The sequence below is a fragment of the Natrix helvetica genome (genome assembly GCF_964273705.1).
Source record: "Natrix helvetica genome assembly, chromosome: 1".
Lineage (NCBI taxonomy): Eukaryota > Metazoa > Chordata > Lepidosauria > Squamata > Natricidae > Natrix > Natrix helvetica.
Window position 1 is genome coordinate 21,142,306 of NC_138548.1, and position 17,576 is coordinate 21,159,881.

At 48.0% G+C, this 17,576-nt stretch overlaps 1 protein-coding gene across 2 annotated transcripts in view; it reads left to right on the forward strand.

The window, feature by feature from the left end:
* The window catches only part of MAST3 (microtubule associated serine/threonine kinase 3), a 103,630-nt gene that overhangs the window by 16,254 nt on the left and 69,800 nt on the right, over positions 1–17,576 (forward strand). The window contains exons 1-2 of one of the 2 annotated variants that reach the window (XM_081935139.1): positions 7,840–7,950; positions 10,608–10,685. The exons of the other annotated variant lie outside the window; for it this stretch is intronic. Of the exons in view, the coding sequence (XP_081791265.1) occupies positions 7,901–7,950; positions 10,608–10,685 (128 nt within the window). The 5' untranslated portion in view covers positions 7,840–7,900. Of the gene's footprint in view, positions 1–7,839; positions 7,951–10,607; positions 10,686–17,576 lie in introns of those variants that run through there. 2 annotated transcript variants of the gene reach the window in all.

Genomic DNA, 17,576 nt, shown 5'->3' on the forward strand with positions numbered 1-17,576 from the left:
GCCAGACAGGGTGAGGGTAACAACGGACGCAAGTCTGTTCAGATGGTGCGCCCATCTGCGGGCTCAGATGGCACAAGGACAATGGAACCAGGCAGAACTGACTCACAACATAAACTGGTTGGAGCTCAGAGCGGTCCGCCAGGCCCGCCTTCAATTTTGTCACTTTGTCAGGGGCAGCCATATCTTAGTCCTCACAGACAATATCACCACCAAGGCTCATATAAACAGACAGGGGGCGACCAGATCGAAGGCCCTCATGAAGGAGGTCAAACGACTGGGGCAGTGGGCCGAAAGGAACCTTCTGTCATTGACTGCAGAACATATAGCGGGGGTGGACAACATCAGAGCCGACTGGCTCAGCCCGACCGAGGTGGACAATTCAGAGTGGAGGCTGCAGCTGGCAATATTCAAGGAAGTGGCAAGGCACTTCGGACGCCTGGAGGTCGACCTATTCGCCACCCCTCTCAACGCCCAGCTCCCGAGGTTTTATTCCAGGTATCAGACACGGGGGGCGGAGGGGGTGGACGCTCTCTGATGCCCATGGTCCCGGGGGCTCCTCTATGCCTATCCACCATTACCCCTGATTCCCAAGGTTATACAGAAAATCCTGCAGAAGGGGGCGGAGGTGGTGGTGATTGCCCCACACTGGCCCCGGAGGCCTTGGTTTGCCAATCTTCAATCTCTCTCGGTGGACAGGCCCTGGAGGATCCCCCAGGAGAGGATCTCCCTCAGCCAGGGATCGCTGGAGCACACGGACCTTCAGGGCTTCAGTTGACCGCTTGGCGCTTGAGCGGAGCATCTGAGGGAAGGCCACTTCTCCCCCAGGGTGATACAGACTATTCAGGCGGCTTGCAGACCTTCCACGGAGCGCATTTACTGCGCTACATGGCATGCCTTTTCAACATGGTGCAGCTCCAGGGGACACAATCCAGTTCAAGCCACAATCCCGCAGGTTCTGGACCTCCTTCAGGCGGACCAGGATAGAGGGTTAGCTCCCAACACGATTAGGAGACAGATCTCGGCCATCTCATCGGTACTTCTGTGCGGTAGGTCTCAGACCTTGACTCACCACTACATAGTCAGGCGATTCCTCAAGGGGGCATCCAATCTTAAGCCACCCACGGTACACAGGTACCCCTCCTGGGACTTGCATAAGGTGTTGTACGCTCTGACAGGCCCTCCTTTCGAACCCTTGTGAACTGTGTCTCTTAAGTTTTTGACTCTTAAAGTGGCCTTTCTGGTGGCCATCACCTCAGCCAGGCGGATATCCGAACTACAGGCACTGTCGGCCAAGGAGGATCTCTGAGTGTTCCACCAGGACAGGGTGGTACTAAGGTTGGACCCCTCTTTCATCCCTAAGGGGTGCCCTGCTTCCATCGCTCGCAGGAATTGATATTGCCCAATTTCTGCCCAGACTCCTCTCACCCGTTAGAGAGGAAGTGGCACACCCTAGACGTAAGGAGGGCTCTGAGGATTTACCTCAGAAGAACCTGGCCGAACAGGAAGTCTGAAGCCCTGTGTGTCTCTTTCCAGCCAGGATCCCTGGGGAACAAGGTGACATCCACCACCATAGGTAGGTGGTTACGAACCTGTATTGTTACCACCTACCAAGCATGGGGTCTGCAAACACTGAGCTCTATTACAGCGCATTCCACACGAAGCGCGGCCACCTCAACGGCCTGGGCCACCCAGGCTTCATTGACTGAGATCTGTAGGGCAGCTACGTGGTCTTCCACCTCACCATTCGTGAGAAACTACAAACTGGACTCCTTTGCCTCTGCAGAGGCTTCATTCGGGCGTAGGGTGTTGCAAGCTGTGCACAGGGCGGAGGTGACTCCTCACCAGGCATAAAGTTTGTGTGAGCTCTTAACATGGGTAACCCTCCTAGGGGCATGTAAGCTTTGGTACGTCCCATCCTGGATACTCCTCCCCTCACTATGGAGAAAGGGCGTTGGTACTTACCTGATACGCCTCTTCTCATAGTGGGGGAGGAGTATCCAGCCCCTCCCTGATATGGTTAAGTAACATGAGCGTTATGTTTGATGGTTGAGCTGTTCTGTTGAAGAAATAAATAAAGGTTGAAACTAAGATAAAGTCTGGAGTGGATGACACAGCGAGTCGGATAAGGTTCTTCGCCAATAACTGGGTGGTACCTGGTGACCAGGGCGTGGCCCAAATGAGCTTATCTGACTCAGCCCAGTCAATGAGAGGACAAGGTCAACCCATCCTATCCTGGATACTCCTCCCCCACTATGAGAAGAGGCGTATCAGGTAAGTACCAACACCCTTTTCCAGCCGTCAAAGCATCTCCAAGGTCTCATGAACACAATCTGGGCACTTGGTGACTGGCTCATAATTATGACATTGAAGCATCCCACTGTCATGTGACCGACATTTGCAACTTTCACTGCTGGCTTCTGACAAGCAGAATCAAAACTGGCAAGAGATCCCAAAGTGTGATTGTGTGATGTTGTGCTTAACTATGGTGCAGTATTCTGTTAATGACGGCCACAGGAAGCACCGGAAGTGCTGTCACTAAGCAGCATGATCACATGACATCACTTTACAACTCTGTTGCTTAGCGATGGAAAATATGAACCCAATTACCATAGTTAACCAAAAACTACCTGCCTTTGTTTTTCTGCCAGCTGCATCTTAATTATTTATCTTATTTATTATTAAATTTGTTTGCTGCCCATCTCACCCACGCATTATAAGAATAGAGAAGTTCTGCTTTCTTGGGCCACAAAAAAAAAGTGTTCCATTTCTGGCATTGGCAGATCAAATAATTTGAGCCAGGAAAAAAACAGTCTCACGCTCTGGTACTAGACACGGATGGCCTCCAAGAACATTTTGCTGTCGTGTTGTCTTCATCACTGATAGAAGTTGTCCTGAAATACCTTTGAATATTAGTATTATTAGAAGTTATCCTTTTGTTTAATGATTGGTTTGTGCCACACTTTGTGGCAGATTATACTGATTAATTGCTTTGTGGAGCAGTTGCTTCTGTAGCTGTCCAATTTACTTTTAGTATTCCTGTAAATCTAAGCAGGGGAGGAGAGGTGGAATTGGTCACATCCACAGAAAGATGACAGCAACAATGGATTGGTTTCACGGTGCATTTAACACTCTCCTATTGTCCCTCTGTCTTTTGTTAGAATGTTTTGGGGTTTGGTAAATAATGTATGAAGAATTGTCATCCAATGTTCAGATGTATTTATACAATGCAATAGCAGAGTTGGAAGGGACCTTGGAGGTCTTCTAGTCCAACCCCCTGCCTAGGCAGGAAACCGTATACCGTTTCAGACAGATGGCTATCCAATATATTCTTAAAGACTTCCAGTGTTGGGGCATTCACAACTTCTGGAGGCAAGCTGTTCCACTGATTAATTATTCTCACTGTCAGGAAATTTCTCCTCAGTTCTAAGTTGCTTCTCTCCTTGATTAGTTTCCACCCATTGCTTCTTGTTCTACTCTCAGGTGGCTTGGAGATTAATTTGCCTCCCTCTTCTTTGTGGCAACCCCTGAGATATTGGAACATTGCTATCATGTCTCCCCTAGTCCTCCTTTTCATTAAACTAGACATACCCAGTTCCTGCAACCGTTCTTCATATGTTTTAGTCTCCAGTCCCCTAATCATCTTTGTTGCTCTTCTCTGCACTCTTTCTAGAGTCTCCACATCTTTTCTACATCGTGGCGACCAAAACTTGAATGCAGTATTCCAAGTGTGGCCTTACCAAGGCATTTTAAAGTGGTATTAACACTTCAGGTGATCTTGATTCTATCCCTATGTTGATGCAGCCTAGAACTGTGTTGGGTTTTTTGGCAGCTGCTGCACACTGCTGGCTCCTATTTAAATGGTTGTCCACTAGGACTCCAAGATCCCTTTCACAGTTACTACTATTGAGCAAGGTACCACCTATACCCGGGATGGCGAACCTTTGGCACATGTGCCACAGGTGGCACACGGAGCCATTTGTCAGGGCACGCGAGGCGCTGCCCTGTCAGCTGGCCAGTGCGCATGTGCGTGCTGGCCAGCTGAGTTCAGCCTTTTTTAAAGCCATTTTTCACCCTCCCCAGGCTCCAGAGGCTTTATAGGAGCCTGGGGAGGGTGAAAAGAGCCTTTCCCCCCCCCCCGGGAGGCCCTCTGGAGGATTCAGGAGCTTGCCTGAAGCCTCCGGAGCACAAAAAACCGGCCCTATGGGCAAACCAGAAGTTCGGGAACGGACTTCTGGTTTGCTCATAGGGTCGGTTTAAGCCCTCCGGAGGCTTCAGGGAAGCCTCCTGAAGGTCCTGAAGCCTCTGGAGGGTCTCCGGGGGGGCGGGGGAGGCTGTTTTCACCCTCCCCAGGCTCCTATAAGGCCTCTGGAGACTGGGGAGGGCTAAAAAAGCATGCAAAAATGGGGGGAGCGCCTCTCATACGTGCATGCGCACTGGGGGGGTCACGGGTTGCATTATAGGTGCAGCATGCCCAAACATAACCCCCCTGCGCTTCCCCCACTTATGGCACGCGAGCCAAAAAAGATTCGCCATTGCTGATCTATACTGTACCTGTGCATTTTGTTTTTCTTGCCTAAATGTAGAACCTTACTCTTTTCACCATTGAATTTCATTTTATTAGATAGTGCCCAATGTTCAAGTTTGTCAAGATCCTTCTGTATCTTTAGCCTATATTTCCTACTCTGAAAATTATTGGACTGGATACCAATCGTGCTGAGCATTGCATTCTTATTCAATCACAATCTTGGCTCTCCTTCCCTGTTCTTTTATTATGTAGAATTGCTGTTTTCTTTGTAAACTGGCTTTTGACATACATCTGTGGGTGGGAGATGTGGAGGATAGTTTGATCTCAAATAATTCAGAACAATGAAACATCTCAGTCTTAGGAATGGAAATATGTTTTCCTGGGCAACTTGCTATGACGCATATCCAAGAGAAGAGCTCCTGTACCCATGTACAGAGTGCTTTCTTCAACATCAATTTTGAGCTTGTAGGTAGAGGTGGTCCTCGACTTACGACCGTTCAAAGTGCAATGGCACTGAAAAAAGTGACATGACTGGTCCTTGCACTTACAATCGTCGTAGCATCCACATGGTTGCATGATCAAAATTTGGACTCTTGGCAACCGGCATGAATCTATGATGGTTGCAGTGTCCTAAGGTCATGTGATCACCACTTGGGACCTTCCCAGTCAGGTTCCAGCAAGCAGTCAATGGAGAAAGTTGGATTCGTTTAATGACTGTATGATTCACTTAACAACTGCAGTGATTGCTTAACACAGGCACAAAACATTGTAAAATGAGGTACAACTCGCTTAACAACCGCCTTGCTTAGCAACTGAAATTCTACTCCCCAACTACGTTCCCTCTAAGGTGCGCGGCTGCGCTAGCGCGCAGGTGGCAAGAAAACACCGCGCAGCAGTTTTCAACTGCCGCGCAGTGATTTCTATTGCCACAGGCTTTGGAAGCTGGGGAGGTCCTTTGCAGGCAGCTAGAACGGGCCGCCTGCAAAGGACTTCCCCAGACTTGCTTTGAGGAGCACGGGGCGACTGAGGCTAGTTGTGAAGCCCCAAAGCCCCCACCGCCACCGGAAGAACTGCTGCCACCACCTCCTCCTCCTCCTCTAACAGGCAGCACTGCTGGATTTGCCGCCCGGCGCTGCGGCTGAGATGAAGCCGGCAAAGCTCCAGCCGGCATCTCCGCGCGTGGCAGCGGCGCCTCCCCTCTGCTCGGAGCACCTGAGCTCAGCGCTGGGTTACCCCTGCCTGCCCCCTCCTCCTCCTCCGCCGTGCTTTAGAAGAGCCATGAGGCTGCGGGAGACAGTAGGAAGGCGGGGAGGGAGCAGGGGGAAAAAAAGCCTCATGGTTCTTCAAAAGCACGGAGGAGGAGGAGCGGGCACGGGTTACCCAGCGCTGAGCTCAGGAGCAAATCTGGTGGTGCTGTTGGAGGAGGAGGAGGTAGCAGCAGTTATTCTGCTGGCAACTCGTCGGCAACTTCAGCAGCAGCCCTGCCCACAATGAAGAAAGCAGAGATGGAGCAGATCCACGCAGATGACGTCGCTGCAACATGACTGGAGGAGGAATTCTGGGAGTTGAAGTCCACAAGTGTTAAAGCTGTCAGGTTTGAAGAGCTCTACATTTTTTTTCTAGGGGTGGAAGGGTCTTGTAACTTGACAGCTTTAAGACTTCCATGCTTCAAATGCCAGAGTTCCTGAGCCAACAGGACTGGAGGAGAAATTCTGGGAGTTGAAGTCCACAAATCTTAAAGCTGTCAGGTTTGAAGACCCCTGGGGGTTTTTTTCCCTAAAGGGTTAGGGGTGCAAGGGTCTTGTAACTTGACAGCTTTAAGAGTTGCGTGCTTCAAATGCCAGAGTTTCTGAGCCAACATTTTGGTTGCTAAGCAGGAGCGTTGTTAAGTGATACTGATATTATATAACACTTTGAATTAAGCGGGTACCTTGAAGAAACATAACTTTGAGTTTCAAATCATACTGATTTCGTTGTTGTCTTAGGTGACATCTGTGAAAAAAATTCGGGTGCTCAGGCATGAAAATGTGCCGCTCAAACACTATACTTTTCTGCTCACATCGAAAAAAAATTAGAGGGAACATTGCTCCCCAACTGTGGTTGTTAAGTCGAGGACAACCTATTCATCCATAATCTGCAGAAGAAGAAGCCATGGCCTATGAAGTATCTCTGTGCATATCTCTTTATTTCCTTTTGTAGTGACTTCAGTAAACCAATCGACCTATGACCTTCTGGAAACCACCCTAAGGATCAGAAAATGCCTGTTTGAAACAGAACAGCTTTTTGTACATATGCAGGAAGTGCTTTTAAAAAATTATATTTATTGGCCTTTCGAAATGGCATGACATGCCTGGTCTATGATCATAATAAAGATTGGCCTGATTTGATTAAATGGCATTAAGCCCTACTGCTGGTTAACATCATCGTTTATTTGAGCTCTGCTGTGATTTTCTACCTAAAAAGGGTTCAAGGCAGTTGAGATTAGCACTCTAGGAGACCTTCAGTCTCTTCCCTGCTACAGGTAGTCCTCAACTTACAACAGTTCATTTAGTGACTGTTCAAAGTTACAACAACACTGAAAAAAGTAACTTATGACCATTTTTCACACTTAGGACTATTACGGCATCCCCATGGTCACATAATCAAAAATTCAGATGCTCAGCAACCGACTCACGTTTCCGACGGTTGGAGTGTCTCAGGGCCACGCGGATCCCCCTTTTGCGACCTTCTGACAAGCAAAGATTCACTTCAAACAACCGCTTTGCTGACTTAGCCCCTGCAGCGGTTCCCTTAACAACGGTGTCCAGAAAGGTCGTAAAATGAGGCAAAACTCTCGTAACAACCAAAACGTGGGCCTCAGTTGCAGGTCGTAAGCCAAGGACTATAGCTGTATGGCACCGAACCCTGGAAAAAGCATTTTAAACAGTGGGTGCCTCACTTCTTTTTTTAAACCATTCTTCCAAAAAGGGTCAGCATTTCTGGTCAGCTAGAAATGACCACCAGTTGTGGAAATTTGGGATCGGGGAGGGGAAAAAAAACCATACCAGGGCAAGAACTGTACATATGCTGCTAAGCTTTCCCCTCCCCTCCCCAAGAGTCTGTTTCATCCCCTTTTTAAAGCCGGGGGGGGGACTGAGGGGGGAAGAGGTGAGGAATAGCTACGCGCGCGCACGGAGGGCTCTTCCTCCGTCCCCCCTTCCCCTCCGAGGGCCGCGGGGGAGGAGTGGCAGGTGGGCGGGCAGCGGGGGAAGCCGGCGAGCAGCCTCGCCTCCTTTCTTGCGGCTGGTTGTTGCCGCTCACTCGCTGCCCGAGCGGGTTGGCGGGCAGGGAGGCGAAAGAGGCGCGCACACCGTCGGGGCGGCGGCGGCAACAACCATGCAGGCGCGCCGAGCCAAGCTGAAGATTCCCTCGCTGACCTTAGTGGAGTAAGTGAGGAGGGAGGTGGGGGGGGGGTCCCTGGCCGGTGGCGGAGAGGGGAGAGCGGGAGGGAGGGAGGGGGGGGGAAACCTGAGATGAAGGGTTTTGGGGGAGGGGATCGGAGGGATCGAAGCACCCGGGACAGGTGAAGGGAGACAAAGCTGCGCCGGGGCGGAGGGGGCGCGAAGGAGGGTGGGCGCTTCCCCCTTTCTTCCCCGCGCGCTCCCTCCTTCGATCCAGGGGTCTCCAATGACGCATGTTTCGGTTGCCAGGGAACCAGGCTGGGAGGCAGGGGGCGGGTTGTTCCTAAAAAGAAGCCGGAGAAGAGCTTCACCTTCCTTCTCCATCGCCTCGCCAGCAAACGGAGGGTCCGTCAGCCTCGCAGTTCTTTCCAGCATCCTTGTTCACCCACCCTGTTTCTTTGCCTCCCCCTCCCCCTCCCCCCAATAGTACATAGTTTTTTTAACAGCGACTGGTTGAGAGTAGAAACGAAGCAGGTGGAGGTAGACCTGCCAGATTCCTCTCCCCTGGGACCTCCATCCTGGGGAAGGCAGAGAGGAGAGCCTCACCTGTTGGATTTCCACTTGCTCCTCTACCTTTTGGAGGGCCTGCCGGGTGGAGGAGCTGAAAGAGGAAACGGAGGAAGAATGGGGTGGGAAATATTTTAACCTTGCAAGATTGGGAGGATTTCCTAATTTAAACAGCAAGAGTAGCTATGTATCAGGAATCTGGATTTTTCCCCCCCAGCAGCCTCATCAATACCTGGGAAGCCTATCTTCCCCTGTCTCCCCCCCCAAAAAACCTGTTATAATCCCTCCCACACAAATTTTACCCCAGGTTACTTGATCACAAAGAACCACTGGCTTCTTGCTGTTTTGGTAATCCTTGGGTTTCTATAGTTTAAGAATCACACAGCTCTGGTCTTAGGATCTTCAAGATGAAAGAAACCTCTGAGATAATCTAGTCCAGTGGTTCCCAACATGGGATCCAGGCACCATAGGAAGGCAATTTGATTTTTAATGGGGACAATATGAACCTTGTTTAAACCAAGCTAATGGCCTTTTAGGCTTCCTCCGTGTGAGTAGAGTTCACTTTTTGAGTATAGTAAGAATTATATGTCACAGGCGGGGCATCGGGATTTTAGAGATGCTTAGGTTGGGCATGGCCCAAAGAAGGTTGGGAACCACTGATCTAGTCCAATCCTGCCCAGGGTAGAAATTCTGACATCATCCCTTAGAAATCACTCGAAAACCTCCAGTGATGGAGCCCTCACAATTCCAGAAGGCAGCTGATTCACTGCCTAACAGCTGTCATTCCTCCTTATTTCAAGTGTGGATCTACTGTTTGGATCTAGTGTAAAGCTTCCGGCATAGATTCTTATCCTGCCTTCAGGAGCTGTGAACATCTTCCCTTGACAGCATTTCGTACATTTCATGTCTCCCCTTCTTGAGGCTAAACCCACCTAATGAATCCAACTTTCGTAGGATTAAGAGAGCTGAGTATGCTTAGCCTCAAGTCTTTTTGTGATGGAATTTAATAAGAGGAATGAAAGAATTCAACACAGCATCATTTCAGGCTAGATAAATAAAATTGAGAACAGGGTTCAGAGTTCAAATTATAAAGCTTGGCAAAGGGTGGCCCAATTTCCCTACTAGTTGGGAATGCACCAACTAGCATCTTTCAAGGCAGGTCATTAGGAAAGAATATATGGCTGCATATAGAGAGCTAGTTTGGTGTGGTGGTTAAGGCATCCGGCCAGAAACTGGGAGACCATGACTGTCTAAAAGACCTTTTGCTTCTCATCCAAGAAGATTCTTCAGCTCTGAGGTTCTTGGATAAGAAGCGAAATGTCTTCAAAGAAAAACTAGAAAGTCCAGTTGCCTCTTGAAAAACGCACCTTTGGGACAATCATGACCTGGATGACTTGAAATCTCCATAGACAATCGAGATCTCCCAGTTTCTGGCCCTATGCCTTAACCACTACACCAAACTGACTCTCTATATTCAGCTATAAAGATCTGCCCTGAAAGATGCTAGTGCATTCCCAACTAGTGGGGAAATTGGGTTACCCTTTGCAAGCTTTAGGGAAAAAAAGCACCATTGGGAGACCACAAGTTCGAATCCCACCTTAGGCACAAACCCAGCTGGATGTCCCTGGGCCAAGTCATTTTCTCTCAGTCCTATGAAAGAGGCAATAGCAAACCTTCTGAAAAACAAGAAAGCTACAGGGACTTATCCAGGTAGTCTCCAAGAACTGGAGATGAACATGGTTAGCTGCAGATCATTTTCTGGCTTTCGAGCTAGTCTTAACCAGACTAGTACAGATTCTGAATCATGTCAGGTAGTCCAGGAAAGGAAAGCAGTTCTGCCAGGCCTTCTTCCCTGTGCTCCCTAATCCAAAATGTTGTCTTCAAGAGTGGTAGAAAGATCATTAGAACTTGAAGGAAGGATGAAGTGGATTGTAGAAATGGGAGATGACACCACCTTGTCCTCTTCTCAGTTGCAACCTCCTTGGGGGGCTGGCCTTCTTGCTTAGAGCTTGAGAAGAAATTGGGGGGGACGGGACACCAAAAGGGCTCTGCCGCTGTCTGAGGAGGGTCACTGCTAGGAGACCTCTTCACATTATTCACGCACCCTTCCTTTGGTTGCCTCTCTTCCTTTGCAGTTTGTCACCCGGTAGCCAGAGCCCGACCCTTCTCAGCCCCTGCAGCCCTTGTAGTCCTTTGACCCTGCATCCTTGGAGGTAAGAGAGACGGTGCTTGTGGAGGTGGGGAAGGCCTCTGCCCTTTTGGATTCGGAGAGGAAACCTTCATTAGAGGAGGTAATATGGTGGAACCAATTTCCCCCAAATGCCACCTGCATTTACATCCGGCAAGCCCGAGAGGCACATTCTGTTGCTCCTCTCCCGTTCATGGCCAAGTTCTCCTCTAGTTGCATGGCTAAAAAGATTAATGAATAACATTGCTGCATAGCATTATCTCTGACGTTTGAGGAGGGGGGCTGTTGGCAAGCAGCAGGAACAGCAGGAAAAGGTGAACGGGCAACAGCAGTGGGAGGGGAAAGGAAAACATTGTTGACTGAGCTGTTGGACTCGGGTTGTTGTGTTAATTATGCCATGCTCTGATTCTGCCTGTTCAGCTGTTTTTATCTTTACGAACTGAAAATGCGTTCTGGATTGGGTTTGTTCCTTATTTCCTGCCTAAAAAATACATTTTTTTTCTCCATCTCACTCTAATTAAGCAACAGGGTTGTGTTTTCTATGATGGGTAGCAGCAGGAAATGAGATTTCTCTTTGACAGCCTGAACTGGAAAGAAAGCAAACTCTTGCAAAAGGAAGGTCTCTATTGTGTTTTCGGTGTTCTCTGCGGACATTACTTAGCCCAGGGGTGTCCAAACTTGGCAACTTTAAGACTTGTGGACTTCAACTCCCAGAATTCCCCAGCCAGCATGGCTGGCTGGGGAATTCTGGGAGTTGAAGTCCACAAGTCTTAAAGTTGCCAAGTTTGGACACCCCTGACTTAGCCCATAATTGAAACATCTGTAGGAAAACAACCAGGCTCAGAGCATACAAAAAACCCCAAGGTTTAACCCATAGCTACATCAATTGTCTGCAATTGGAAGTTATCTACAAAAAGGTAGCAGGGGCTATTCTGAATCTGTATGGGCAGCCTGACCGCTGTGCTCTTACAAGAGTGTTTAAGCTACTTCACTTTTTCTGAGTACAGAGTTGGTTTCCTTTGGGGAGAAGGCAGCAGAATATTTTGAAATACTTGCATGTATTTAGAAATGTATGGATTAATCATAGGTGTATGTACATAGATAAAATACACAAACCCACACTGGATTTCCAGAGAGGCAAACAACCTCCCCAAATGCTTGTAATCTACTGAATATATTTTAAAAAATGCTAGCTACATTTTATTGTTCTTTCCATATGCAGAAATCTGCATCTCCTTCCTCTCAATGATCTAGGTCAGTGATGGCAAACCTTTTAGGCACCGAGTAGTCAAAGTATGTGCGCGTCAGTGGTAGGTTTCAAAATTTTTTAGAACCTCTTCTGTAGGTGTGGCCTGCTTTGTGGGAGTGGCTTGCTGGTCATGTGACTGGATGGGCGTGGCCAACTTGTAAAATGTGATGAAACTCACTTAACAATGCTCTTGCTTAGCAACCAAAATGTTGGCTCAGAAACTCTGGCATTTGAAGCACGGAAGTCTTAAAGCTGTCAAGCTACAAGACCCTTGCACCCCTAACCTTTTAGAAAAAAACCCCCAGGGGTGTTCAAACTTGACAGCTTTAAGACTTGTGGACTTCAACTCCCAGAATTCCTCTTCCAGTCATGTTGGCTCAGGAACTCTGGCATTGAAGCTCGCAAGTCTTAAAGCTGTCAAGTTACAAGACCCTTGCACTCCTAACCCTTTAGAAAAAAACCCCAGGGGTGTTCAAACTTGACAGCTTTAAGACTTGTGGACTTCAACTCCCAGAATTCCTCCTCTCGCTCTTCATCTTGATGATGTGCGGATGGGCGGGGGGAGGGAGCTGGAACCGGTTCTAAATGGCACTGTAGATTTGTGGAACCTCTTCTATAGAAGAGGTTAGAACTGGCAGGAACCCACCCCTGGTGCGCGTGCACCCAAACTGCAAGGCGCAGGTGCACAGCGCCCTGCACTTGCACAGGCACCCCACACATGCGCGGCAGAGACCCAAAGACCAGCTGGCCAGCGGGAGGTGCATGTGCATGCACAGCAGAGACGTGAAGCAGAGCTGGGGCGACAGCGCATGCGCCCACAGAGAAGGCTCCACATACCACCTCTAGCAAGCGTGCCATAGGTTTGCCACTCCTGATCCAGGTTGCAAGGCCTGGTTTTAATACAAGGTTGGGAGAGTAAATTTAATTTTGTTTACTCTCCAGATATTGGTCATAACAGTAGTGGGTTATTTGGCCAAGTTAATGTGATCCACTATCTCTAATATTATGAATAATGATGGAGGCATTGCATTGGGAAATAATGAAATGTTTGCCAACAGGGACGGAAATCTGTGTTTTTCCTGTGACATTTTAGTTAGTTATATCAGGAAGAGGAAGTCTTTATCTTGTTATTTTTGTAGAAACAGCCCAATGCTATTATAGGTTCACTAAAATCCTTTTATTTTGGATTTTGGGATTACTCAATACAGCAATCTAGAAGAAAATTGAGGGGGAAAAGGCTTAAATACATTTGGAAGCTCTAAATAATAGGTATATCAATCATTGCCCTGACTTACTCATTGATCAAACAATACTGAAAGACAGGAGCAGATGGTTTCTCACTAAATAATTGGACAAAAGAATACCTGTCATTTCCCTGCTAACTTGTAACTGATAAGGGATAATTATTTATTGTTTGCTTTTTAAATATGAAAGCTAGGAATCGTGGAATTATCTATTAATTTGCAAATGCAACTTCTGCTTGCCTCCCCCACTGTTTGCTTGCACAGGTTATTCATTAAAATGTATTTTATATTGGTTGTGGAATTTAGCTGTCCCTCATACAGAATTACATGAGCATAGAATTTTGATATGAGGAGTGGGATAAGTGAGAGTCTTGGAAGCAATGAAAAAAATTCCATTTAATTCTTTTGCAATATAGTCTTATATTTTGTTTTGTAAAAGGTATTTGTTTTATATTTTATTTATCCGCATGTCACCTGTGTAGGTTCGCCATCACGGCCCTATAATCAGCAAAGACTAGTGGAGTAAAATACGCAGGAATTCCTTTACCTTATAAATTACTACATAACAGAAATAGCATAAAACATCCAGGTTCCCTTGTTGCAGATGAATTTTGGATTTTGAGCAAGGACTGAACTCCAGAAAGATTCACTTGAATGATTTCCTTGTCCCAAACACCTTGAGTGGTAGATGACACGTGGACACATGAGCTGGGGTTTATTTTGCAGTTTTTGTCTGATGTAGATTCTTTTAGACAGATTCCTGCACACGCTTTTTTGCAGCATTTTAGAAGAGACTGCTTAGACCTTGATCTTTTTCCAACAGTTGTCCCTGTGTGAACCTGCCCCACTCATATTATTTAATGACCCTGTAAACCAGGGGTGTCAAACTCAAGGCCCGCGTGCTAGATTTGGCCCACGGGATGCTTAATTCTGCCCCTTGAGGCCAGTCTGGAACTATCAAAGGACCGGCCCATGGTGCCTCTGCTGGCCAAAACAGGCCATATGCGCTCCCTCCCCCACCAGCCCATGGGGAGGTACAATGCTGATCCGGCCCTTGAAGAAATCCAGTTTGACACCCCTGCTATAAACTGTAGATCAAAATAAGGGAGTTGCTTTAGACATTGTCCTGTCTGACACTTAGGTTCTAGGAACTTAGGTGTGCTCCTGAGCAGACCTGAGTAGGTATGGTCAGCTATGGTTGGTGACTCCAGGACCCTTGTTATCTCTATGGCGTCCTTGCAAGTGAAAGAGAGATCTCTGAGGAAAGGCATTTTCAGAAATCAAGACTAAGCACCCAAGATCTATGCTTCTGCTCACTGAACACCTGCAAGAAATCCTAGGTTCTTCCATGTACATCTAAAATCAGTGCCATGCCTCTGTAGCCCTACAATCTCAGAACTTGCATAAGACTTTGGAAAATAGAGCTCTTTTGGAGGAGAAAAACCAAAGATATTTTTTGCACCACAGTGTTTCCTCTGAAGCTTTGCAGCAGGCAGCTTCCCATTAGAATTTCCATTTCATCCTATATCCTGTCTGCCTCTCTCTGATAACCAAGGGAGGATGGCAACTTGTCACCATCATGCCCCTCTCACACTGTTTTTTCAAGTTGTCCCGAAGAACTGCTTCGTCCAGCAATACCCGATTGAACTTTCCCCTTTTTGCTTTTCCTTGCTGCAAAAAAGAAGTGCGTAGGGGAAGAATAAAAGTGGGAGCGAAGTGCTGGTGTTAGTTTTTCGGAGGGAACGCTGGCTCAACCCATGAACATGGTATTGGCAACACTAGCATGATGGTGTCAACCTCGATGATGTTGGTGGCCTTGGGGAAGTGCCTTCTCATCTATAGCAGAAAGATAATTGCAGAGAGAGTTGTGCCATTCTGCATGGAGGGAACAACTAACAAAATGAAATTCATTGTAGAGAAAAGTAAAGTCTTACACTTAGGCAAGAAAAACCAAAAGTACACATTCAGACTGGGTGAAACCAGGCTTAATAGCAGTAAGTGTGAGAGGCATCTTGGAGTCTTAGTGGACAACCAGCTAAATATGAGCCAATAGTGTGTGGCAGCAGCCACGCAATCCTAAGTTGCATTAACAGAGGGATACAATCAAGATCAAGTGAGATACTAATACCACTCTATAAAGCCTTAATAAGATTCACACCTAGAATACTGCATCAAGTATTGATCATCACACTATAAAAAAGATGTTGAGACTCTGTAAAGAGTGCAGAGAAGAGCAACCAAGATGATTAGCGGACTGGAGGCTGAAACATATGAAGAACAGTTACAGGAACTGGCTAGTCTAGTGAAGAGAAGGACCAGGGGAGACATGATAACAGTCTTCCAATATTTGAGGGACTGCCCCAGAGAGGAGGAAGTCAAGCTATTTTCCAAGGCACCTGAAGGCCAGACAAGAAATAATGGATGGAAACTGAACAAGGAGAGATTCACCCTGGAAGTAAGGAGGAACTTTCTGACAGTGAGAACAATCAACCAATGGAACAGCTTGTCTTCAGAAGTTGGACTGCCATTTGTAAGAAATGGTCTAGGATCTCCTGCTTGGGCGGGCGGTTGGACTAGATGACCTACAACAAGGTCCCTTCCAACTCTGTTAATCTGTAATTCCCTGATAAAAGATCTGGGGTTGTTAATTTGTGAATTGTAGTATAAATTGTCCCATGGGATATACTCCCAGGTACTCAGAAAGAAAGCAGAGAGTTAATCAACAGTCATTAAGTGCAGTGTTTTTCAACCTCAATAACTTTAACCTGCATGGACTTCAACTTCCACAGCCAGCTTGATTTAGTACAGGGGTCTCCAAACTTGGCTACTGTTAAGACTTGTGGACTGGCTGGGGAATTCTGGGAGTTGAAAGCCACAAGTCTTAAAGTTGCCAAATTTGGCAACCCCTGATCAAGTAGTTTTTCGTACAGTAATAGCATGTTTCCATCCAATCTTAGATCCTGTATCCTAGACGTTCAGGTTTAGGAAGGTTGACACATGGGTCCCTTGCTAGAATGGAATGAAATGAAAACAACATTTATTTATTTATTTTATTTATTTCTTGGATTTCTAAACCGCCCCCTCTCCCAGAAAGGGACTCGGGGCGGTGTACAGTCAAATGCAGATAAAAATACAATAGTAATATAAAACAATTAAATACATTTGGATGGAGGAGATAAGGCTGTGCAAGAAATAAATAGACTATAAAAAACCCTAAAAACACCCCAATTAAAACCCAAACCCAATTAAGATATATCCCGGGAGGTAAACTAAGAGAGTGCCAGGCCAGCTGATTGAAATAGGTGAGTCTTTAATTTCTGACGGAAGGAACGGAGGTCGGTGGTAGTTCGAATGTCGGGGGGGAGGTCATTCCAGAGGGTTGGGCCCATCACAGAGAAGGACCTACTCCTAGGTGTCGCCCGCTGGCATTGCCTAGCGGACGGCACCAGGAGGAGTCCCTCTCTGTGTGAGCGGATAGGTCGCAGGGACGTGTGTGGAAGGATGCGATCCTGCAGATAACTAGGTCCTATGCCATGGAGCGCTTTAAAGATGGTGATCAGTACCTTGAAACGCACCCGAAAGGCCACAGGTAGCCAGTGCAGCTCGCGCAGGAGAGGTGTTACGTGGGAGTAACGTGTACTCCCCATGATAACCCACGCGGCTGCGTTCTGAACTAGCTGCAGTCTCCGGATGCGTCCCAAGGGAAGCCCCATGTAGAGGGCATTGCAGTAGTCCAGGCGAGACGTCACCAGCGCATGAGTGACCGTGCGCAGGGCACTCCGGTCCAGTAGGGGGCGCAATTGGCGCACCAGGCGAACCTGGTGGAACGCCCCCCTTGCCACGGCTGCCACATGGTCCTCCATTGACAGCCGGGCATCAAGGAGGACGCCCAAATTGCGCGCCCGCTCCACAGGGGACAGTTGTTCGCCCCCTATGGCCAGCGATGGCGTCAGCTGGCTGAACCGAGGTGCCGGTACCCACAGCCACTCAGTCTTGGAGGGGTTGAGTTTGAGTCTGTTGTCCCCCATCCAGACCCCGACGGCTTCCAAACCCCGGGACATCACTTCGACAGCCTCGTTGGGGTGGTTTGGGGTTGAAATGTACAGCTGAGTGTCATCAGCGTACAGGTGGTACTCAACCCCAAAACCACGGATGATCTCACCCAGCGGCTTCACATATGCGTTGAACAGGAGAGGCGAGAGGACCGACCCCTGTGGCACCCCACAAGTGAGTGGCCTCAGGGACGACCTCTGCCCCCCTGTCAACACACATTGCTTCCGGTCGGAGAGGTAGGAGCCGAACCACCGCAAAACGGTGCCTCCAACTCCCATCCCCTCCAACCGGCGCAATAGGATACCATAACATATTTACATAAATATGAGGGGCAGGGGTGGGCGTGACCATGTTGGCTGTGGCCTAGTCA